Genomic DNA, 24912 nt, shown 5'->3' with positions numbered 1-24912 from the left:
CTATATCTGAGAGGAAGCAGAACTCACTCCTGTCCATTAAATTACCAGAAGAGCTGAAAATGACAGAATTGTGTTCTAGTTTGTATTAATATATCCTCAGATGTGCTAGTATACCCCAGAGTCAACACTCTCAGAATCAAGTTACTGATTAGCGTGTTCTGCCAAAAGTTATTCAGTATTGCTGCAAAAAATTGCGTTGACAGACACTTATTCTCTCTCTATAAAGAACATACACATGGCATTACACACACACACATGTATGTAGTCCAGGCTATATACAAGAATACGTGCATGATGAAATAAATCTACCTCCTTATAGGATAGTACTGTCATGTATTTCTTTGCCACTCCTAGAGCATAAAAAATAATATTTTTGTTTGAAAGCTTCCATTATACTTTATATAGATTACTGTGGAAAGTATTAAGACTTTTCATTAAAATGTGGTATGTGATCCACACATCAACTGTACAGAGGGTGTATTTGTTACTCAGCAAGAGATCCGTTAACAGCTTCTCTCTCTAGTTAAATCACATTGATATTTAAATATCTGCATGAAATTATATTAAGATCTGTCCTGCTCCAATTAAATAAGTTTTTGTGCTTCATGTGTCAACTGACTTACAGTTACTAAAAATCTGTAAGAACTTTATAAGTATCTCTGTAGTTAATCAATGAATCATTATATTAACTTTTGGTTGAGAATAAAGAGGCATCACATAGGCATTCCCATCACTGTTAAAAGAAAGCAAATTGATTATAGAATATTCTGCGTATTTTGTTGCAACTGTTACACCGCTTTAATCTTTGACTGGTATTGTACGTGTCTCTACTTTTTCCAAACCTAGAGCAGACACAGAGTAGAAACTCAGAGCAGAGGACAAGGGAGAGCTGTCCTTTGATGCTTACCACAAAAAAGACAGATGTGAGCTGAGAACAGACACACACACTGAACAATAACCAGAAGGGACCCGCTGGGGGCGCATCACCCCCACGGGTGACCCTGAGGCCCTGGGGACCCCACAGGAGCTGCACAGAGAAGGGGGCTCCGCAGGAAGGCAGCTTCTCTTCTGGACTGAATGTTGCTATTTGAGAATTCAGGAAAAGGAATGTTCACTATGTGAGTAGTGTCGGGCTAGACTGCTTGCAAAATTACTGCAAAGTTCAGATCACGATTAGGCTGTTTTAAAAACGTCAAATGCCAAACTGATTTCACATACTCTAGGATGTTTCGTCAATGTGGATGAGTGGGTGCTGATGACACAGTGGTATGTTAACTGACTAATTCTAATCAAACCTAAATCAGCTTTCTCGAACTGAATGAAATCACAGGATGTTGAAGCTGGAAAGACCCCCTAGCAGTCAGCCAGGGAGAAGGGGTGTCTGTTTCCAGGGTGGCCCGGCCCCACTGGGGAGGCATGCAAGGAGAAGAACTGGACATGGAGCGAAGGTGGAGGCGGGGCTGCCCTGTGCCACCTCAGGTCCTTCTGCATCTGCCCAGCACATCCCTGTAAGGTGGTGATACCCGCAGTTTACAAAGCAGAAATTAGGTCCAGGGAAGTTCAGTGAGGAGTCGAGGTAACAGAGTAACATCTTTTAGGACAGCCAACCCCTCGAGAAAATAGATGGGGAGTGGCTGGACGACACTGCGCTTAACTGGATGAATGGACTGGTAACATGGCTAAATTCAGCAGTTTAGGATACCTGGCTAGACTGCATCCCCGAGAGAGGTTTCTAGTGGTATATCATAAGACAGGGACCTTCGCTCTGTGTTATTCTGTATCAATGAATACATGGGATGCATGGATATCCACTGGTGTGCAGATTAAGTTGTAATAGAGAGCGACTGTACTAAACAGCAGAACAATGTCTACAAATAGCAGAACAGTGTCTAGAAAATGGGTCTATTAGAATATTGATTTCACCAGGTTGATGAGAAGAATGAATCAGCTAACAAGATGCAAAAACGTCTAGTCCTGCATCTGACATATTACAGTTGCAAAAGATGCTTCTTCTCACCAGAGAAATAGAGACAAAGAGAACGAGATCAACCTGCTGGTCACTGGTTTCAAGTGAAAGGCTTAGTCATACACCACCTTTCCTCCTGCTCAGCAAATGACCTTGTGAATTTGGGGAAATTGGCAAACTTCTTACAGGAAGCAAAGTGGTAAAGCATGAGGTTAAGAAAAGAAGTTATAGGGTAACAAGGAACGAAGCTAACCAAAGACATCACAGTGCTAGCCACTGCACTCCATGGAAGCTGGACCACCCAACAGTTGGTAGAGATGCCGGTGTGTGCATTTGAGGGATGCCTGTCCTCAGTGCCTGGCGGTCTGAGGCCAGGAACTCAGAATGGGGACGCAGCTATTGCTCTGAGGTCAGGGCTCTGCAGTGACCCTCAGAGTATCCACTGAGCACAAGCGGGTGGGTTGTGAGCATGATAACAGAAAGGAGTCACCCAGGCAACAGGGGAAGAAGAGAAACCTTGCCTTTCCCATCGACAGTCTCTTCAGTGCACCACTGCTGGAGTAATCTTCCCAGAGCACCAGCTTTATTTCATGGTTAACCTGCTTAAAAACTTCAGTGGGTCTGGGTGCTTAGAAAAATCTTAAACTCCTCGGTTGGAGATTCCAGACCCTCCATAATCTAGTTTCGCTAATTTATCACTCTGTCATCTGCACACCCATGCTCCCACGGCCAGACTAATTTCAAAGCTGGTCCCTGAAACTCATTCCTTTTCAATCGCAGTATTTTGCGAATGCTTCTCCACCACCCCCTTTCCCCACTGGCATACTCTCCTCCGTCCGCTCTGTTCAACTCTGTGGAAGCCCATGTGGTATTCCGCAATTGCTTGAGCACTCAGTGACGTCGACTGAAACAAAACAACCAACGACAAAACCTGTTTATTCCGGGTCCTGAGCACTGACTCTCATTCTGAATTAGTTTTGCATTGTGAGCCAATACACAGACTGGGACCATGCCTTCGAATCCTGTGTATCCCCTTTTCCCTCCACTGTGTACCTAGTACAGCCCTTGGTCATAGTAGTAGCTCAATAGCTATGCACTAAATGAAGTTACCTGGTATTCAGCAGGAAAAAAAAATTCACTTAAGCCAGTTATTTGACTGAATTGACCAGGCAATGAAGTCAAAGTAATTGATCTGGTAGTCCCAACAGACAAAGTCTAATTCTGCATGTAGTTATCTTGAAAGTCAAAAGTGTGCTGGGTGTGTGATATATTATAATGTGAGATTCTAACTGAACAAGGAAGGATCATACTATCCGAGGCTTGAAATGAAAGGGAGTGTCTGTCTTATTCTGGAATCTGTATAAACACAGAACTTCATCTTTTCGCCTGATCCAGCTCATCTGGCTGTTATGCAGATCATTTGTTATATAGGTTTATAGGATGGGTCTTGGTTTCAGTCTTTATTCTGAAAAATATGATATGCCACACTCCGTTTTACTCAGCATTTCAGAATATATATCCAATATGAAATACCAGAGATGATAGATATTATAGATAAAAACCATGAACAGAAAAAGAGTCCACTCAGGCCAAGCACATTCCTTACCTGACTGCTCATTAATCCTGTTCTAATCCTTACCCCATGGAGGTAAACGCTTTTTAAAAGTTACATGTAAGACCACTTCAGTTAAATGGCACTTCCTACAGTCGTCAGACTTCCCCATCTATCAAATTAAGGAATGCTGTAGGGGAATGTTCCAGGGGGAAAAACACTTAAACTTTCATAGAATAACCTGCAAATCACAGTCAAGATAGTTACGGACCGAAAGCTTGTGTTTCCCTGAAATTCATATGTTGATGCCTCAGGATTCAAGATGATAGTATATGGAGCTGGGCCTCTAAGGAGATAATTAGATAAGGCCATGAGGGTGGGGCCCTTGTGATGAGATTAGTGCCCTTAGGAGAGACACAGGAGAGCTTGCTCTGTCTCTCTCTTCCAATCCTGGCCACAAAGAAGTCATGTTAGGACACAGCAAGATGGCAGCGCCTAGAAGCCAAGAGAAGGGACCTCAGAAAGAGGTCTTCATAGCATCCTGATCTTGACTCTCCCAGCCTCCAGGACTGTGAAAACTACGTGTCTGCTGTTTAAGTAACCCAATCTACATGCTTTGTTATGGCAGCCTGAGTGACCTAAGATGAACAGCAGCAGGGACTGAAAATGCTCCCCCTCTAAAATAAAGACTAAAATTATTTTGTAAAGGCATAATTACAGATCATCTGGGAATTCCTTCCTACCTATTCCTGGTAAAACAGGTGTATTAACAATTGTCCTAAATGTAGCAAGAAGTCAGCAACTCCTCTTTGTCATGTGGGACTGGAATCTGGTAAGTCACAGGTGGCACTAATTTCCTAAACTCAAAGGTAGTAATTCCTCCAACAAGTACTTATATTTTAGACATACTTCCTATATGATGTATACATTTACAATGATTAAAATCTATGCCAACATGATTTAGATAAGTGTGTGTATATGCGTGTGTGTGAGAGACAGCGTCACTCAGTCATGTCCAACTCTTTGTGATCGTATGCACTGTAGCTCACCAGGCTCCTCTGTCCATGGGATTCTCCAGGCAAGAGTACTGGAGTGAGTTGCCATTCCCTTCTCCAGGAGATCTTTCCAACCCAGGGTTTGAACCCAGGTCTCCCTCATTGCAGGCAGATTTAGATAAGTGGTTTCCTCTAATTACAAACTTTCTATTAGAAATAAATGTCATGTGAATAGGAAAAATAATTCGAATATGGAAGCTTAAAGCACCTGTTTGTATGATGTGTTCTTTACTCTCTGGCTCTCAAATCTAAAAAACATGCTCAAGATTTGAAGTTAAAATGTCAATTCTTTTTCTCCAACTCTATTTCATATCATTCAAAAAGAATCATTCTAACATAAAGCACTTGTCTATGCTATCCAAGCATGTGTGGTTTCCAGTGATTGTATGTTTCTTTCTCAAAGTCTGGCAACTGTAAATGTTACAGAAAAGCAACAGGCTTGGTGGAGTTTATCCACACCCCTCCATCACAGCAGTACGAGGTGAGAGTCTGGCACTTTCAGCTGCAGGGTTGGCCCTGGTCTGCTGGTCTCCTTCAGGTAAAGGTCGGCAACATGAATCAGGACAACTGGAATCAGAATCACAGAGTGCAGCACATACAAGAGCCCAAGGATCCTTCTGTACTTTATTATCTAAAAAGGTAGTATTTTCTACTGTTTCTAACATTTTATCCATATGTTCATGACCATGTTGATCTAAATAATCATGGATTTATAAAAAAGATAATACTGTGTATGTTTCTATTTTTTCAGAGTTAGCAAGGGATGGGGCAACGTATGATTTCAATGAGGTGCAGCTTCCATGTTCAGTTAAACAGTTCATCATGAATAAGAAGCCCGTAATTATTAATTTTAGAAATTCCTCTCGTAAGATTCTACCTGTGGATCACTCATTAAACCAAGGCTGACATAATCATGTGGTACGGGAGCAGTAGGAGACCTAAGTGATGGCCTTAGCCCTCAGAGGACTGGTGTAACCTCAGGTAAGTTGTTTAATTTCTACAACTTACTTTTACTTAATAAATACTAAGGGCAACAGATTGCATGTTGCTGAAGCAGAGTTATGTTTCTAAAATTCTAGGACTTCATTAAATGCTTATTGTAAATGACAATGCAAATCATATAACAGGTGTTTAAATACATAAGAATAAACACATAATACAACGCCCAAACAGTCAAAAAGCTTACTGATATTTAAATGGATCCACTGGAGAAGGGATAGGCTACCCAGTCCAGTATTCTTGGGCTTCCCTGGTGGCTCAGCTGGTAAAGAATCTGCCTGTAATGCAGGAGACCTGGGTTTGATCCCTGTTTTGGGAAGATCCCCTGGAGAAGGGAAAGGCTACCCACTCCAGTATTCTAGCCTGGAGAATTCCATGGGATCACAAAGAGTCAGACATGACTGAGCGACTTTCGCTTTTAATTTTCAGAAGGCACAAAATTCTTGATGCAAATGATTTTGAAATCTGAAAACTCTGAGTTGATCCCTTGTAAGTCCTTTTCATGTTGTTGTTGAGTTGCTGAGTTGTCTCCAACTCTTTTGCAACCCCATGGGCTGTAGCCCACGAGGCTCCTCTGCCCATGGATGTCCCAGGCAAGAATACTGGAGTGGATTGCCATTTCCCTCTCCAGGGGATGTTCCTGACTCAGGAATCAAACCCACGTCTTCTGCACTGGCAGGCAGATTCTTTACTATCGCGCCACCAGAGAAGCCCAAGTTCCTTTTCATAGGTAGTTTTACGGCGGTTTTAAGCTGAGTGCTCCATTGGTCTTTACTTCTCTGGGTGTACAATTTCAGATGTAGATGACACAGTGGTGGGAGCGTGGCTTTTGGTTATCAGTGAGACTGGGTTTGAACCTCACCTTTTCCACTGACCACAGTGTTACTGAGGACAAGAGAAAGCACCTCTCTGAGAGTCATTTCATTATCTTTTGTAATCATTTTTACAGTCTTTTAATATAGAAAAAGGTAAAAGTAATCCTCTCTTTGACCCCAATTCTATTCCCTAGAGATGACGAGGAAGGCAATTATGTTCAAGATTTTGATGGGGGCATCCCAGGGTTTAAGTTCTGTGAGAAATTAATGAATAAAATTAGCTAAAAAAGAATGCTTCCTTTCACTTTCCTGCGTGTGGAGCTGCTCGTCAGCCTCCCTGGAGCACACCTGTGCCTTCCCGTCTGTCCCGTCCTTTTCACAATCACTGAATGAAGATTCAACTGACACTCTTCTTTGGGTGCTGTCTGGGTGCCCCTCTATAATTTATCAGCCACGCTCTGAATGTCCATACCATTTACTCTCCTCCTTCCTGTAAGATCTTCTCTTTCTTGTAAGACTGCAAGGGCCCTCAAGGATCTTGGTCTCCTGTTACTTTGTCACTACATATGGCACCTAACACTGTCCCTTCCATAGATGCTTGCTTAGTTAATAAACACAGTTTAAAATTTGGCAAAATGTTTGAAAACAGCTGGCTTTATTTTGATTCCAAAGAGGTAAGATTTTAAAGTCCTATTTTGAAATTAAAAACCTTAATTCTGGGAGAATGCTCTACTCGTCTTGAGCCATATGTGGCTTTTCAGAAGCCCTCTCAGGAGTCCTCCCTGACACAGGATGTTGATGCAGGGGACTGAGGGAAGGACAGAAACTCTCCCCTCACGGGTGTCCTTCAGAAGTCAGTAGCAGCCTGAGTGAGCTGCCCTGCCCAGAAGCTCCTCCATACACTCACAAGAATTGGAATAAAGAGGGAAGCACTCTTGCATTTTTTTTTTTTTTCTTTTTAAAAAGAGAAGCCTAACATAAAGGCTTCTTCATAAAGCAAGCTTAAGATCACAGTCAGGAGTGAGGCGGCTGGGCGCTGTTATCGTGCGTGCAGTTAGCCAGGCACAGGAGGGGTGGTCCATGGGCACCGGGAGAAGGTGCCCAGTCACCCTCGCTGCTCTGCTTCGCTGCATCTCAGTCCTTCTGCAGCCTGTACCAAGGGTGTCGGGGATGGAACAGGCCATTTTCAATCTAAGTCTTGTTATAGATTAATAAGCAAACATTTTCTTGCTTATTATGCAATTTATCACGATGAAAATTACATTGGACTCCTCAAGGCTACATGCTGATACGTTCATTTATTCAGAGCTGTGTGGAGAGAGTTATACTAACCTTCATAACAGAAAAGGATGTAAAAGCAAGATTTAAATTACCTACTGAGAACCCAAGCATTGGTGTCTGTAGACATACTCCATGTAGATAAAGCACAGCACATCTTTATGTTTGCTGATATAAGCTTTGTGTGAATTTATTTAAACACAAAATAAAATATTAAATGGTTAGCCTAAAATGAAAACCTATCACTTCTCCCAGGCAACAACACAAGACTGCATAATTATTGAAATTGTGTTTGGACCAGATTTGAAAATAGGCTATAAAATTCTGTTGAAGCAAATTCTGGACAATCAAAACTATTAAAGGCTTCTCAAGGTAAACAGGCAGAGAAGGCAATGGCACCCCACTCCAGTACTCTTGCCTGGAAAATCCCATGGACAGAGGGGCCTGGTGGGCTGCAGTCCGTGGGTCGCTAAGAGTCAGACACGACTGAGCGACTTCACTTTCACTTTTCACTTTCCTGCATTGGAGAAGGAAATGGCAACCCACTCCAGTGTTCTTGCCTGGAGAATCCCAGGGACGGGGGAGCCTGGTGGGCTGTCGTCTATGGGGTTGCACAGTCGGACATGACAGAAGCGACTTAGCAGCAGCAGCAGCAGCAGCAGCAAGGTAACCAGGAGAGCTGAGGTAATAGCAGCCATTCTGTTGACTCTGTGAAGGTGTCAACCACAGCTGCGGCCAAGGGGAGGATGAAAGATTGAAAATACACGTCGGGCTTTGCACAAAGGCCAGCTGCCTCTTACGACTACTGCCAACTCAGGGGCTCATTGTCCCTCCTACTCCTTAAAGTCAATCAAGAACGTTCAGGCCTCCTGTGTAGAGAAATTATCATGGTTGCCCTTATGCGGAAGTGATCATTCTAAAAATGGGTGTCTCTTCAGCTGTTGAACACCAGGACAATGACAACGGCATCACCATCCACACCCCCTGCCCAACATCAGATGGCAACATCCATCCAATCTCTTAATATGTGCTAAGTGCTCTCCTAAGCACTTGACAAATACGAACTCACCTACCATCAGTCTTATGATGCAGGTGTTTAATTAGCCCAGCTTGTAGATGGAACTGAGGTGAGAGGTGAAATAAGTTGATGAAGGGCGCTGAGCGAGGAGACTCGGAGGTGAGGCTTAGGAAGCATGGTGGTAGGACAGGATGTGACCAGGGAGGGCAGCTGCTTAGGTTTGAAATGAATTCCCTTCCCCTACTCAGCAGTCTTGGGACTTTGATACGGGGATGCCCAGCCTGAGGATAAAGTCACGGCATCCCAGTCGAGCCTTCAGCTGCTGCTCTGCTGTCCACTTCTGAGCACAGAGTAGCCAGCAGAGAGACAGGCCCAGAGCATGGATATGAGAGAAGCAGCCATGGAGAAAAGGGTGGAGAACTCTAGCTTTTTTTAAAGGTTAATAATGATAAGAATGAAATATCGTTCACTAAAAAAAAATCAAAAGAGGTGATAACAGTAACAAGCAGACCCAGAAGATATTGTAGGTTCAATTCCAGAGCATTGCAGTAAAGCAAGTATCACAATAAAGTGAATCACGTGAATTTTTTAGCTTCTCAGCAAGCATATAAAAAGTATGTTTATACTATACTGTAGGCTATTAAGGACGCAATATTATTAAGTATTTCTTAACATGTATATCCCTTAATTTAAAAATACATTATTGCTAAAAAGGTCACACTAGTTACAAAAATAACATCAAAGATTACTGACTTCAGATAACCATAACAAATACAATAATAAAAAAAAGTGTGAAATACTGCTAGAATTACCAAAACAAGACGCAGAGTCATGAATGATGAAATGCTGTTGGAAAAATGGTGCCAAAAGACTTCCTTGATGCAGGGTCAGCACAAACATTTGAGTTGTAAAAAGAAAAACAACAACACAAAAACCCAGTATCTGCAGAACACAGTGAAGCTATGCACAATGAAACAAGATCCGCCTGTCCACTGAGAAAGGCATCGCGAGGCAGATGCGGAGGCAAGCATTCCCACCACTAGGCTTCACTCGCACTAGGATGGCTATGCTCGAAAAGCAACAGCAAAAACAGAAGACAGGTGGTGGTGAGGATGTAGAGAAGATGACTCTTGCGCGCTGGTAGTACACATAGAAAGCTGTGTAGGCGCTGTGGAGAGCAGCTTGGTGACTCATCTTAGTAGGTTACACCCAGAATTATCATGTGACCCCGCAATGCCACTTTGAGGTCTCTACTTAAGAGAAATGAAAGTAGCTGTTCACACAAATACATCTACATGAATTTGAATTTTCATAGCAGCTCTGTTCACAACAGTGGAATAGAGCAGAAATAACCCAAATGACCATCAATGGACAGAGAAATAAAATGCCGTAAATCAACAGAATGGAATGTCGCTCGACCATACAAAGAAACGAAGCACTGAAAAGAGGCTGCAACGTGAACGGAACAGACCTTGGAATCATTATGCTAAGTGAAAGGAGTCAGACACAAAAGACCACATACTATATAACTCCATCTATGTGAAACGGCCACAACACGCAACTTCACAGAGACGGAAGATTGTCAGGGCCGCTGGGAGGAGAGAACGAGAAGTGACTTCTCCATGGACGTGGAGTCTCCATCGGGGTGACCACACCTGCGAACCAGGGAGTGCTCGTGACGGCATAACTGTCAGTGCAGTCAACGTCACTGAATGGTGTCCTCTGAGAGGGACTCAGTGGTCAGTCTCATATTCTATGTGACTTACACCATCAACACAAAACAAGAAAGACTTCCTCCGGGAGTCAGGAGGCTGGGTTCTCAAGTCAATACTAACTTCTAGCACCGGCCTCAGTTGCATTTTAGGCACTGCCTCAGCTCCTGTTCCTTTTCCACTGCTCTCGTCCCTGCTTCCCTGGACCACTGCAGCCCCCGAGGGCTGATCGACGACTGTGTGCAGATGAAACCTCAGTAAAGTAGGTTTAAAAATTAACGTGAGGGCAAAGGAGTAATTCCCCCAACAACTGGGCCATGTTTTGTATCCGTACATCATTTTGAGGAAACATATGTATTATTTTCCATATATGATATGTTTATACTATTATTAGCTGATAATATCTCAAAGTGCAATAAAAATAAATTTAAACCTATGTCACAGATAAATCATTCATTGGCTTACAGCTAAATCTCAATTGTATTAAAATGACAGAAACATATCTCCCTTTAATTGTCTACTTCCAAAATTTCATATATTGAGATACTGGTCTATTTTTTGGCATTTTAAAAATTCCCCCCCAAATTATTTTTATAAATTTAAAAATTATAAAAAAAAATTATAATCATTGACCTCTGCTAAAACCAAACAAAACCAACAGAAGCCAAATGAACTGAAAATGGAGCACGTACTTGGCAAGTTGTTTCTCGGCATCAGCACAAAGTTCAAGAAGCCCCATAAGGACAGCAGACACATCCATGTAAGGCTCCCAGACTGTGAAACCACGTCCAATCAGATCAATGGCTGTTCTGCGGATGGTACTGTGTGGAGGAAGCTTAGGGCTTGGCGGCTGCAGCAGAAGAAATGTCAGGGCCTTACCTAAAATTACAAAACAAAAGACAGAGCGATAAAGTAATTTTCTTTGTGATGTTCTCTTTGAACTATATTTTCAAAATATAAACCACTTTGGATTTACCTTTTTTAATTGAGAAGGAGTTTTGAATAGTAAGACTATAAAACATCTCAAGTTTACAGTTTGTTTAGCCATGTACTTTAAAGAGAGTATCTTTATCTCTTTAAAGAGATGTTAAGTGACAACATTTTCTACTAAATTCTAAAGTGTTGTAATTATATAATAACTATATATAAATAAGTACATATAATTTCAAAACATATCAGTGACTCTAAACTTCCAAACAGTTTTCTCCCTACTCAACATTCTGTAAAATAGAGATGGCTTCAAATAATGTAAGATGGTATTTCTTCATCTTTCTACTACATCTAACAGAGATTATATATGGTGCTTCATCAGTAACATGCCTCATCACAGGCAATGATTATCACCAGGACTGAGAAATGGAGAAGGTAGAATGTGTAGCTTTTACAAGTCTCTCCCTAACCCAGGCCAAGCACATATGTGCCTCTACATTCCCATGTGCTGATAGCAGATGATGTCAAGCACACGGTCAATTCTTTATATAAGTTTCTTACACATCTTTTTAAAATAGCTTAATATTACTTCTAAATCTGAAGACATGATTTGGATTTTAGTCAATACGTATTCCTTTATGTTGAAGATAAGCTAACCATTTGTATATGTAAAGCTGATGGTGTTTAAGCTGCAAAAGCTCATCTACTTCGAAATGCATCTTGACATTAAAAACAAAAAAAGCACCAGTGACTGTAAAGAACAAACTGCAACTTAGACGAAGTTTTTGTATTTGTTTTTGACGGGAAGAAACAAAACAGTTTATAATCATATCACTGTATGGCATACTGGTTAACAGGAACAGAGTTTTAAGATTCAACAGAGTATTAATCAGTTTGATAACTTACTAGGGGGTTAGGCTTAGGAAGATACTCAGTGAACCTCAGTTTCCTTATTTGTAAAATGGGGATGATAATAGCTATTGCAAAGGGCCAGAGTGTTAAATGAATTAAAAACATACACAGTGTACTGCCAAGGGCTACATCGGCATGTGCTCCATGAAGGGCAATCAGGGCTCATTCTGAATAACAGGTTGAACTTGTCTGTTTTCAAAATTAAGAACACAGCATATGAAATTTACTGCACTCAACAAATAAAAGCATTTGCTTACTTTTATGTTATAGCCAATTGTTAAATGAGAATGAATTGAAATGGGGGTAGATAGAAGGATGGCTTCCCTTTTGGCTTCACGGTAAAGAGTCCACCTGCCAATGCAGGAGACACAAGTTCGATCCCTGGGTCGGGAAGATCCCCTGGAGAAGGAAATGGCAACCCACTCCAGTATTCTTGCCTGGAGAATCCCATGGACGGAGGAGCTTGGTGGGCTACAGTCCACGGGGTCACAAAGAGTTGGACAAAACTTAGTGACTGACAACAACACAAAGCAAAGGCCCCAACAGCTCTGGCAGGGCAGTTTCTACCACCTGGGGAAGCATCAAGAGAAGCAGAGAGGAAAATGACCTATTTAACACACAAATTTTAAATCTACTAGTAAGAGTCTTTTTTTTTTTTTTCCCCAATGATCTGTTTCGGAATTCTAAAGACATGCAGATGTTAATATTCCACATCTGTCTCTGACAAGTTATTTCCAACAAAACATGTAAATATGAGGAGATAAAGAGGATATCTAAGTTAAACCTTCTGATTTCTAGCCTTGTTGATTAATAACATGCTTAGAACTTGAATGTTACCAGCAATACTGATACTTATGTTCTGAAGATATCTCAGAATTCAAATTTCTGTATCATATATTCTTTCTGTTGATACTAAAGAAACAGATTTTTTTTAATGGTTTATATGATAATAATAATGAGGGAAAGGTACATTTATTCCTTTTCAACTTGTATTCTGTAATTTAAAGTTTATCTAACTTATGACTCCATATGATTTAGGTGCTATGCGATATGGACCAAGGTGATAAAAAAGTTAAAATTTAGACAATGATAGTACTTTCTCTATTGACAGAAAAAAAAAAAACTTGTGGCAGAACTTTATGAATTTTAAGTTTATCTCTCAGAACTTTTCTAAAATCTCTGGTACCCAATAAAGGTTGTATTTTAATCTGTACAAGATGGAATCTAATTTTGTACAAAAGCATACATTAACTTGTTTTACATAAGTGTCCCACTGTTCTACAGTCAAGGAACATTACCTCACTGAGTAAGCAAGGTGGAGAAGGATGCCACCATCTGCCACTATGACTGAGTCTTTTGTAAAAGGCTTTCCCAGCGGCAGCATTAAGAAGTTTGGGAGAATGGCATTGAAATATGTATAATATCATATATGAAACGAGTCGCCAGTCCAGGTTCGATGCACGATACTGGATTCTTGGGGCTGGTGCACTGGGATGACCCAGAGGGATGGTATGGGGAGGGAGGAGGAAGGAGGGTGCAGGATGGGGAACACATGTATACCTGTGGCAGATTCATTTTGATATATGGCAAAACCAACACAATATTGTAAAGTTAAATAAAATAAAATTAAAAAAAAAAAAGAAGTTTAACAAACTGATATTCATTCAAGACTTTTCACAATTTGGTCCCAACCCTTCCATCCCAAGATTCCTGTAAGAACTATTTACAGAGTATTGCTACAGCATACTAAGCGCTGGGGAGACAAAAGAGAACAAGACTCAGTTTTTTCCAAGGAAATTCATTCTAATTCAGGTGAGCAAACAGGCAATCTGAACATATTACAAAGAGTGTTAAAATATTTATAAGTTCAAGGTATCAAGACAGAACTTAACAGGGGCACCTAATCTGATCTTAGGGATATAAGAAGGGAAAGGTGAGCTGAATATCCAAACCTTAAGACTAAGTAGGAGTTAGTCACTCACGGGAGAGGCGTATGGAAAAAAAATATTATAGGAAGAGAGAATAGCAAGTCTAAAGACCAGGAGATGAGAGGGAACATGGCCAGACCAAGTGGTTACACACAGTTCAACAGGGCTGGAAAACTGGTCAGAGGAAAGGGAAAGGGTTGGGGTGATGGGCAAGAGGGAAAAGAGGAGAAAGTGGATGAAATGTAACAGAGAGACATGAGGCAGGACACGCTATTAGAGGCCGATCACAAAGGGCCTTGCGTGCCACGCCAAGACTTTGTTTATCCTGGTGACAATGGGGAACCACCAGAAAGTTCTAAGTGAAGGAGAGGTTTGATTAGATTTTCAGAAGGGGGCAAGACCTACTGCCTCTTACATTCTGATCTACTTATCCCCAACCAATTGGATTAATTAGAATCATGGCATTTTCAAGTCGAAAAGATCTTAGAAAACAATGATCTATTCCTATGTTTCAGATGGATAACTGAGGACTGTGGATGGCAAGTGGTTAGCTGCAGGCCCCTGTGGCTCAGGCCACGGGCAATGTGACCAGTATATATCTCTGAACACAACTTACGTCTTTACAACCATGTTTTATTCATGACACTCTACCAAAACAGAAGATTAAACAAATGATATGTTTTATCTTTTCTCAAACAATGAGAAGGTTGCTATTGCTGCTTCAACAGCTAAATACAGCTATACCAAGTTATCGTTGTCGCGACTCTATCTTAGCTGTATCACACCTACTAAACGGTTGATGGCATATCCAGTACTGCACGCGCCTTCCCAGCAGGAACAGGCAGAAGGCTGCAGGGCAGAAGGACATGTGTCAGGTAAGTCAAGCCCCCGGTAAAATCTAACTACATTTCACAGACTGAAATTACATAATAATCCTCCCAGTTTAAGGAAGGCTGAGAAGGATGGGAAATGTAGCTTGTTATCCAACCACAATGCCATCTTCAACAATTCTGAGGCTTTGTTCACATGTGAAAGGAGAATGGGATGCAGTTGTGTGTGTGTGTGCATGCGTGCGTGTGTGCACGCGCGCTCAGTTGTTCATTTCTGTCTGACTCTTTGCGACTCCATGGACTGTGTGCGTGCGTGTGCATGCGCGTGAACAGTTGTTCATTTGTGACTGACTCTGTGACTCCATGGACCGTGTGTGTGTGTGCGCGCGTGAACGCTCAGTTGTTCGTGTCTGACTCTCTGCAACTCCATGGACCGTGTGTGTGTGTGTGTGTGTGTGTGTGTGTGTGTGTGTGTGCGCGCGCATGCTCAGTTGTTCCTGTCTGACTCTTTGGACTCCATGGACCGTGTGTGTGTGTGTGTGCGTGTGTGCGTGCATGCTCAGTTGTTCATTTGTGTCTGACTCTCTGAGACTCCATGGACTGTGTGTGTGTGTGTGTGTGCGTGCACGCTCAGTTGTTTGTGTCTGACTCTTTGGACTCCATGGACCGTGTGTGTGTGCGCGTGTGTGTGCCTGCGTGCTCAGTTGTTCATTTGTGTCTGACTCTTTGGACTCCATGGACCATAGCCTGCCAGAGACCTCTGTGTGTGGAATGTTCCAGGCAGGGATGCTGCACTGGGCTGCACTTGGCAGCTTGGCAATTTCTGCCAGGTCTTCTCTGCTTCCCTTAGAATGAAATTCTTCTTTTTATGAGAGCAATTATTATCTATATGTTTAACAAACAACAATATGGCATCTTTGGTATTTATTCCAAAGCTAATTAATTCCAAAATTAGTCCAAAGCTAATTTCATTATTTTTTCACATCTGCTAAATGAGCAAATTCCCTGGGTCATATGAAATTTTCATTAAAAAACGTTTTTTTAACATGAGGCTTATCACCGTGATTTACAAATTCAGTAAGTACTTAATACATAATTCTTGCTTTGGCAAATACTGAAAATTACTTTATACAGCGTGCACCCAGCATGGCTAGTAAAATTATGCACAGAACACAAATTTCCAAGAATCTGCTACAAACCTGTGCTGGTCCATGTCCAAGTTTCCATGACTCTCTGGAGAAATGGGAAAATATAAATAATGTAATGAGCGTTTTTTCATAAAGCTAAATTTATTCAGTTTAAAAGAGTGCTTATTCTAAGGTTATGTACTTACTACTTTTTTGGTGAATAAAATTTTTTATATAAAATGATAAAGATAGTGGTATTTTTTTAATGTTTGCACTCAGCAAAATAAAACAAAGTTCTGCTAAATACTCTCAAATTTTATTTTTGGAAATTTTACTGGTCCATGATATCAGAGGGCTTTCCAGATGGCTCAGTGGTAAAAGAATCTGTCTGCCAATGCAGAAGAAGCAAGAGATGCAGCTTCGATCCCTGGGTTGGGAAGATCCCCTGGAGTAGGAAATGGCAACCCACTCCAGTATTCTTGCCTGGAACATTCCATGGATAGAGGAGCCTGGCGGATTATAGTCCATGGGGTCACAAAAAGTCAGACACAACTGAGCATGCCCGAAAGGATGATCTCAGAAAGTTTTGGAAAAAACTGCTGCTTGTTATAACTGCTGTTTGTACTGTCCCGAGGAACTGCATGGTCCTTCCCCATTCTAAGAATCACAGCTGAGAAGTCCCATTACTGGCCACTGGCTTTTCACTGAGACTGCCAAGAGGTTCCTAACTCAACTTGTTACAGGATGGAATTCAGCATTATTCAAGTCAACCTGCGACCATAGTCACGGCAGGGTTATCAGATGACTGGTCTTTCTTACCAGTAAGACAGGTACACAGTACAGACACTGCGGCAGCTTTATGGTGGGAATTAAACAAGCAGCACCCTCCGCCCCACCCATCACCACTCTGTACGTCTAGCCAAATGAACTACAAAATGCAGACTGGCTCAGAACACTGGCAAGAAATCAAATCAAGACAGAGCCCCTTAAAAAGCAGAAAGCGCTGAAAATCCACCATTGGATAAATCACAATTAACTTAGACCCTCCAGCTGTTGAGAAAGTAATTCCGTTGTCATGCAGTCAAGAGTAATAACAATAGCTCATATTTTAGTGCTGCTTTATCTCAAGCTTATCTCAAGCTGTTTTTTTTAAAAAGTGTTCCTACTTTAATCTTACCATTTTTTAAAAAGTGCTACAGAGGCACAACGCTGCAAGAAAATATTTACACTTTGCTGTAACAGCAACATGCTAAAAATGAGAAAAGGATTGACACAGAGATAGCAAAATAAAGCCTATGTAAGCTGTAGGTACAGCCATATACTATGGCTAACTTGTTGCTCTGGCAAGATGACTGCTGTCCTGTCATGAACTGACCAAGGAAAAATGCCAACTTAAAACATTTTTACCGTATCTGGCTGGTTATGATGACCAGCTCTTTCAAAAGGTTAACAATAGAAGTCATAATACGCATACACACACACACACACACACACATGCTCTGAGGCTGTTACTTAGGAAATAATGAATTTGCTTTACGGATTATTTTTCTATCCTTATCACAAAGTGTAGACTCACTTTATTAATGTACTCTACATTTAATGAATAACTATTATAAGACAACCCTATTAATTATAAAGAACTATAGTTATATATTTCTATAAGCACAGGGTATCGTTTTCAGCATCATTTGATAATAAATAACACTTCTGTATTATTGATTCTATTCCACTTTTTCCCCTTTTGCATGTCTAATGCAAGTATAGAAAGTACACTTGGTACCCTGAGCTCTCCAAAGCACAAAGAACAATGTGAGCACACTGTTCAAAACATAATGAAAAAAAATGACTTTTTTCATTCACTTAAAACACACAGGCACACAGTTAATTGGCAGTTAAACACACTAACAAAACATTTTTAACACTAACTCAAATCTTTATTTTCACATAACCACAGATTCTACTAACATGACGTGTTCATGACACAAACGTGAATTGCGTAGTATTTTTTTTAACCCAGTTTCTATTTGTGCTGAAACGGCACTAAATAAGAAAGGATCATTTAAAAAGCCTTAAAATCAATGATATTTTTCCCAGCTTTGCAATTGCAATTTTTCTTTTCTTTTCTTTTTGGACTAAGTTTTCCCTTACAGGCTCCTCTTGAAGCATGAAGGTCTCACTTCTGCAACCAGCTGTCGTAAGCCCTCTAGCAACTGGTACAATGCAGTGAAGAGGTGCTGAATAACCGAAGAGGCTGAAGCAGGAAACAGGGCAGGCAATGCAGAAGGACAGGACGGGGCGGGGCCTCAGTCACGGAGTGCCCGCCTGCCGGAGTCAAGGGGACCTGGATGTTACGGCAGGAGATGTTTATAGGAAGCCAGGGGCTACAGGGAGACGTTATAAGAATTAGCAATTAAAACAGAAGCCACAGTCAAACTATGCTTACCAAGAGAGAATGAGATTTTCTTACTGGAATTATTATAAAACGAAAGCATTTCAGAGAGTTTCCTAAGAGCCCTTAGAGATGACTGACAATTACTGCTATTGTCCTGCTGGTAGGCAATATATGGAACCATTTTCTTGGGTTTGGGTCCCTCTTTGGCTAGTTAACTGGGAAAGGAAATAGCAACCCACTCCAGCATTGTTGCTTGGAGAATCCCATGGACAGAGGAGCCTGGTGGGCTACTGTCCTTGGGGTCGCAGAGTCGGACACGACTGAGCGACTTGAGCACTCGGCTAGTTAAAAGGCCTAGTTTAGATAAACTGGTTCATCGTACTCAAAAGAAAATCATTAATAAAGAAATGGCCACTAACCTCCTCAGCTCTGGAGAGTACAGAAGGGGGGCGGGGGGAAGGTCATATTTTAAAAAGTACTAATTAATAGCTCAATTACAAGAACTTCCTGTGGGAGAACATATTATATGCACTTTAAACCAAATGAATTTATGATGATTTGTGCCATTACAATGAGTGCAAAATGAATTAATAATGATTGGCCACTTATTTCAAAGTATAACCAACTGAATGAAGCCTTTTCCCACTTACTAATGTCCATCAAAGAACCAGGATGGCAGAATGCCATCTAGAATTCTATTCTTTGGCTTTACACAGGTACATGATTTGATTAAAAATAATCCCAATACAGTGTGCATTATTCATAGACATAGAATAATAAACACTTCTATGATGAGAGGCTTTGTATAAATAGCTATAAAAAACTACTTTTGAACTTTTTACATCCTGTATTACATAGAAATCAAGTCATCATTTCATTTACTAAAAGGCATAAAATTTTTCTGTTAAATTAGGAAGTTATTTTAAAACTTATTAATGTGATATCAGCTTAGTCAAAACAGTTCTGATTCAAAGAAAGTAGCTGTTTCTTGTCCTACAATCAGAAGAGTATAAAATCCAATGCTGCTTGATTGAAAGGACATTTTTTTTTGTTTGAGTTCCTAATTCAGTTGTGTCAAACAGTGAAATTTAATCTCATTTGTTTTTGATATTTCATGTATTTTGGGTGGAAGACCAAAAGAAGTGTTTTACCTTCACATAAACAAAAGGATGTTACTTACTGCATACGGCTCTTTTCCTCCTTAAGGAAGGTAAAAAGTGCTGACAATCTGCGGATCAGCAATAAAGAAGTACAATTGTACAAGCAGATGTTTATGATGTCAAAGAAGTAAAAAAAAAAAAATCCATGAACCTATGGAATCCTTTTTTTCCTATGGAATCTTTAGTTGAATGATCTAAATACTTCTATGTCCTTTTCCCCAAAGGTGTGTGGTTGTTGAATGTCATGAATGGTTGGGGGGGAGGCGGGAAAGCAAAGCAAGAGAACAGGGGTTCAAGTTCTAGCTCTGGCACCTAATAGCTGGGGGATCCTTTCACTGACCCATTATTTCCTAGGCCTGCTGGGGACCAGGCATGGTTCTAAAGCACAGCTCAACCAAGTTGAAGCTTATGAAGTCCTCATGAAACTTATATTCTAGCTGGGACAAAAGAACCAAATGAACACATAGGTATGTCGAGTAGTACTAAGTCCTGTAAAGAAAAATAAGGCAGACCAAGAGCCCAGAAAATGAGAGAGAGGGAAGCACTCCGCAAAGGGTGACAGGCAACTGCACAAATTCAAGTATTTTTACCTCTGGGACAGCGAATTCTCATGACTACTGAAAACGATTTGGTGTTTGTGGAATGCTCTCTAGGTACAGAAAGATGGAGGAAACAGGAGTTTCTCTGGTTTATACAACATGTATCTCTTACCATGTTCTATGCATAGCTTCTATCAGCCTTCTCTAGGCCTGATCACCTCCAGGAACCAACCAACCAGTGTGAGCCTCTGGCCTTCTAAGCAGAGACTGGCCTTTCTTCAAAGATGAGACTTTCCTCACACTGCAGTTCCAGGAGCATTTGACCTTAACATTTCTGGCCATCTGTACCCCATTAACATCATGTGAGAGGGACTGGGCCAGTGTATGCCAGGATTCAGAAGACACTGATGTGTCTCTCCAAAGGAATCAACCCCCTACTCAATCAAGGGCTCATGCTCAGCTACTTTATCCATGTGTACCACCCTCAGGCTTCTAGAATTTAACTATTATTTACAAACACAGAAAATCAAAACAATGACAGTCTTTAATAAATGCTATTAATGACAACCAAAAGTATGGCAAAAAACACTTGATATAACTTCATGACTGCTTCCACTTTTTAAGTATTTCACACAGGCTAATTAAGGAATTTTGTGATCATTATAAGATAAATGTCAAAGTAATTTTATAGGTAGTCTGGTGAAGAGTAAAATAATATGAAAAATTACTTGATCTCTTTTCTAATAACCACAGTAAAACATTCAACTGGAATGAGGAGCTGCTGAACATTAACCCTTCACAGACACATAGTCAGAGTAAAGACAGTTGCCCTGGTGCGCGTGCTCAGTTGCTTTAGTCTTGTCCTACTCTTTGCAACCTAGTGGACTCTAGCCTGCCAGGCTCCTAAGTCCATGGGATTCTCCAGGCAAGAATACTGGCGTGGGTTGCCATGCCCTCCTCCAGGGGATCTTCCTGACCCAGGGATTGAACCCATGTCTTCTGCATCTCCAGCATTGCAGGCAAATTCTTTACCACTAAGCCATCAGGGAAATATAGTGGCCCTTGCTGCTGCTGCTGCTGCTGCTGCTGCTGCTGCTAAGTCGCTTCAGTCGTGTCCGACTCTGTGCGACCCCATAGACGGCAGCCCACCAGGCTCCCCCGTCCCTGGGATTCTCCAGGCAAGAACACTGGAGTGGGCTGCCATTTCCTTCTCCAATGCATGAAAGTGAAAAGTGAAAGTGAAGTCGCTTAGTCATGTCTGACTCCTAGCGACCCCATGGACTGCAACCCACCAGGCCCCTCCATCCATGGGATTTTCCAGGCAAGAGTACTGGAGTGGGGTGCCACTGCCTTCTCCGAAAGTGGCCCTTAGTAGATACTAAATATTACGTAAGCTGTGACATGGAACATGGAATAACTACAGTAGAAATAAACTCAGAATTGTTCTACATGCAGGCAAAGGAATACCAACATTCTCAATATAAGCACTCTAAATGTTTCCTTTCTACACATTTATTTTATTGAGGTTGAGTAAGAGAGGAAAAAAAAAAAGATGAGCAAACAAAAGTCACTCTGCTGCCCGTTTCTCAGTCTGGACATCTTTGTTTAAGCTTTGACTTGGCTTAAATGAACGAATTAATATTGACAAAAACATCAACTAAGCTAATGAGTTGTTAGTTAAGGCAATAAACATGTCACATTAGAGTCAGCGCAGCAAAGAGGTAATTAGCCCTGGAAAAGCCCTGCTGATTGGAGCTGTTGAGATCCTCTGCTCTTAACCTTTGAGTCCATTATCTAACCCAGGAGTTGTGGCTGTGTTAATGGGAACTTGCCAGTAAACAGCAGCCTTGCAGGAGCAGCCAAGCCTGTATTCAGAATCCTGGGATGAAAGCGGTGCTGGTGTGTTTACAGAAGAGCCATCAACGAAGCTCCATGAAAATCTGAAACAGAGCTCTTTGGGAATAGATGCTGATGTCAAACAAGGAGGACAAATATATTTCCAAGAAAAACTTGGTGGAGTGGGGGAGTGATACACATTTTTTGGACATAAAGGACACAGAGAAACATATTAACACACAATCTAATAAAGGAGAAGTCATTCCAATCACAAAATCCCATCTCCTCTACAAATAAGGATGCTCTGATCCTTTCGAGATAAAGTGCAATATACTGTAATACAATGAATTCCTGAACTATCTGAGCTATAGAAGCAACCAGGATCACACCTAAAAATCATAGATAACAATTTATGTTCATTTAAAGCAAAAAAGAAATATACACATGCCATTACACTCCAGAAATGTATGCTTACATGAGTAACTGCAGATTTTAGTTTCCTCTGTAAGATCTATTATTATTTTTAAACTTCTCACTCATTTTAATGATTTGGCTTTAGGACGACCAAAACTAGCACTTCCAAAGTCTATGCTGAAAAAAATCGAACATTTACAGAAAAATCACAAACAGGAGGTACAACATACATGAATAAAAGCCCCATTCTCTAGATGAGTGGATCATTCCTGAAATAAAGCAAAAGACCATATTGACAAGCACAGGTTGAATTTGCATAATCTTCATATTAACTTCAAAAAAATGATCAACCAAGCCTAAGTTTTGAATCGCTTCTAACACTACAAATGCATATAGATATATTAATATGCATATGGATTAACTGATACTGCTACATCATCAGGAAATATTTTTTTCCTTGGAAAACTTGCTTTTTTAAAAGATTTAAAGCAAACAAACATATCATGCATTCAAGATAATATTACACTGCCACTCATTTGTGGGTTTTCATGATTTTATGCTCTCCCTCTGCAAAGGAAGAAAATATTCCATCTTGATTTTATTACATAAGTTTGATGAAAGAAATGGGTGGGTACCCAGTTTCGTGCTGCTCCTGCTGTGTGTGAATGTGCAGTGTGTGTGCATCTGGGTGTGAGAGGAGCACAGACATGGGACATTTACTATACAGTAAATCAATATGTGCTATCTTTTTTCAGGCTGAGTAATTTCAAAAGGGACAGGAAGCAATTAGCTGCCTCACATCTTACTGGCTACTGCACGGTTTTAATTTTTTTTTTTAATTTTCCCTCAAATGTAGTTTCTTTCTTAATGAATTTGCAAAACAGCTATATATGACTACAGTTTCATTAGTTAATTCTTTTTTTATAATAAAGTATAGATTGAAAAGCACTATAAACCAGTCTTAATCTTCAATAAAAGATGAAACAAGTAATGCTGTAAACCACAATAAGAAATACATTTTTTTCTGCTATTCTACTGTCACTGGCAGCCAAGTAGAACCTGGAAGAAATATACTACAGTATTTATTTCTGATATTATGCACAGCACATATAAAAATGCCCAAATACTTCTGAATTGTCTGGGAGCAATAAAGAAAAATAAATAAGACTGTCAAAACATTTTTAAAACTTTACAGACATATATGGATTTAATTTGGTATGATTATATGGTAATTTCTTATCCAGGCAGTATACCATAGAATAATTGTGCTCAATCTGTCTATCCCAACCTACCTGAAGAATATGACATATGGCTAAACCATGTCTTAGAGGAAAGTGAAGTCGCCCAGTCATGTCTGACTCTGTGACCCCATGGACTGTAGCCCACCAGGTCCCCTGTCCATCAGATTCTCCAGGCAAGAGAACTGCAGTGGGCTGCCATTGCCTGCTCAAGAAGTGGGTTTCACAATGGAGGGCGAGCAGAGCACCACGAGTCTAACATGAGGAAGTCTTCAGTCTGGTCTCCTCGTCCACACCGTGACCCTGCTTCCTTCCAGCCAGCAGGCACAGCCGCCCTCCTCTCTGCGGTGACTGAGAACGCGTGGACGCTAGTGGACAGCCGTGAAGTGAGACCGAGACTCCAGCCCCCGAACCACACCTGCTAACAGTCTGACGTTAGTAACACAAGCTGCGCGTCAGTTCCCTCATCTAATGAGATGAAATCAGGTGCAGAAAGACCTGTTTCTGGAGTTGATAAGAGTATTTTTATTTATTTATCTGACATGTAGACTCTTCAGTCTTTGGTATAGAATGCAGAATCTTTCAGTTGTGACATGTGAGATTTAGTTCCCTGACCAGGAATCAAAGCCGGGCCCCCTGCACTGTGAGCAGAGCCTCAGCCACCGGACCACCAGGACCTCCCTGACTGGAGTACTGAAGGACACAACACATCAGGCCTGCACAGAGGAGCCTTTGATACATTCCTCTCCCTCCATCTCCCATATACAGTCTCTGTGTATACAATGACACAGACATTGTTCCCTAATTATTTCCTCCAATTGCAGATATTTATTTGTATATTGAACTCAGACTTCAAAAAAAGACTTTTTTAAAGGAGGAAAATCATTAATACTTAAACTTCAGTCCTTCTAAAAATATATTATATTTTTAGAATTATTTGGGGGGGTGGTGAAGGAGAAATTTATTGCTTTGTCAGGCCAAGGGGGACACAGTGGGGAAAAAGATGTATTTTTAAAAGAGCTTTCTACAAAACAGTAGGAAAAATCAGTAAAATACATAAATGAAGAAAAAGGAAAAAAAAAAAAGAAGGAAGAAGGGGCAGTTCTGTTTGCTGACTGCCTGGTAGGTGGCGGGTCCTGCGCTGGGTGGTTTATGTGTAAGCTATTTCATTCTGAAAAGAACCCAGGGAGGAATATGACACTAGTTTCAAT

General features: G+C 40.9%; 1 protein-coding gene across 4 annotated transcripts in view; it reads right to left on the bottom strand.

Annotated features, from left to right (window-relative positions):
• WDR7 (WD repeat domain 7) overlaps positions 1–24912 on the bottom strand; it is a 353722-nt gene that overhangs the window by 102527 nt on the left and 226283 nt on the right. For all 4 annotated transcript variants that reach the window (XM_061400296.1, XM_061400294.1, XM_061400297.1 and 1 more), the window contains one exon: positions 11088–11274. In XM_061400296.1, the coding sequence (XP_061256280.1) occupies positions 11088–11274 (187 nt within the window). The remainder of the gene's footprint in view (positions 1–11087; positions 11275–24912) is intronic.

Source organism: Bos javanicus, chromosome 24 (assembly GCF_032452875.1).
Source record: "Bos javanicus breed banteng chromosome 24, ARS-OSU_banteng_1.0, whole genome shotgun sequence".
In the NCBI taxonomy this organism is placed as follows: Eukaryota; Metazoa; Chordata; class Mammalia; order Artiodactyla; family Bovidae; genus Bos; species Bos javanicus.
The sequence above is the reverse complement of the archived record's forward strand: the minus strand, read 5'-3'. Positions and strand labels throughout refer to the sequence as shown.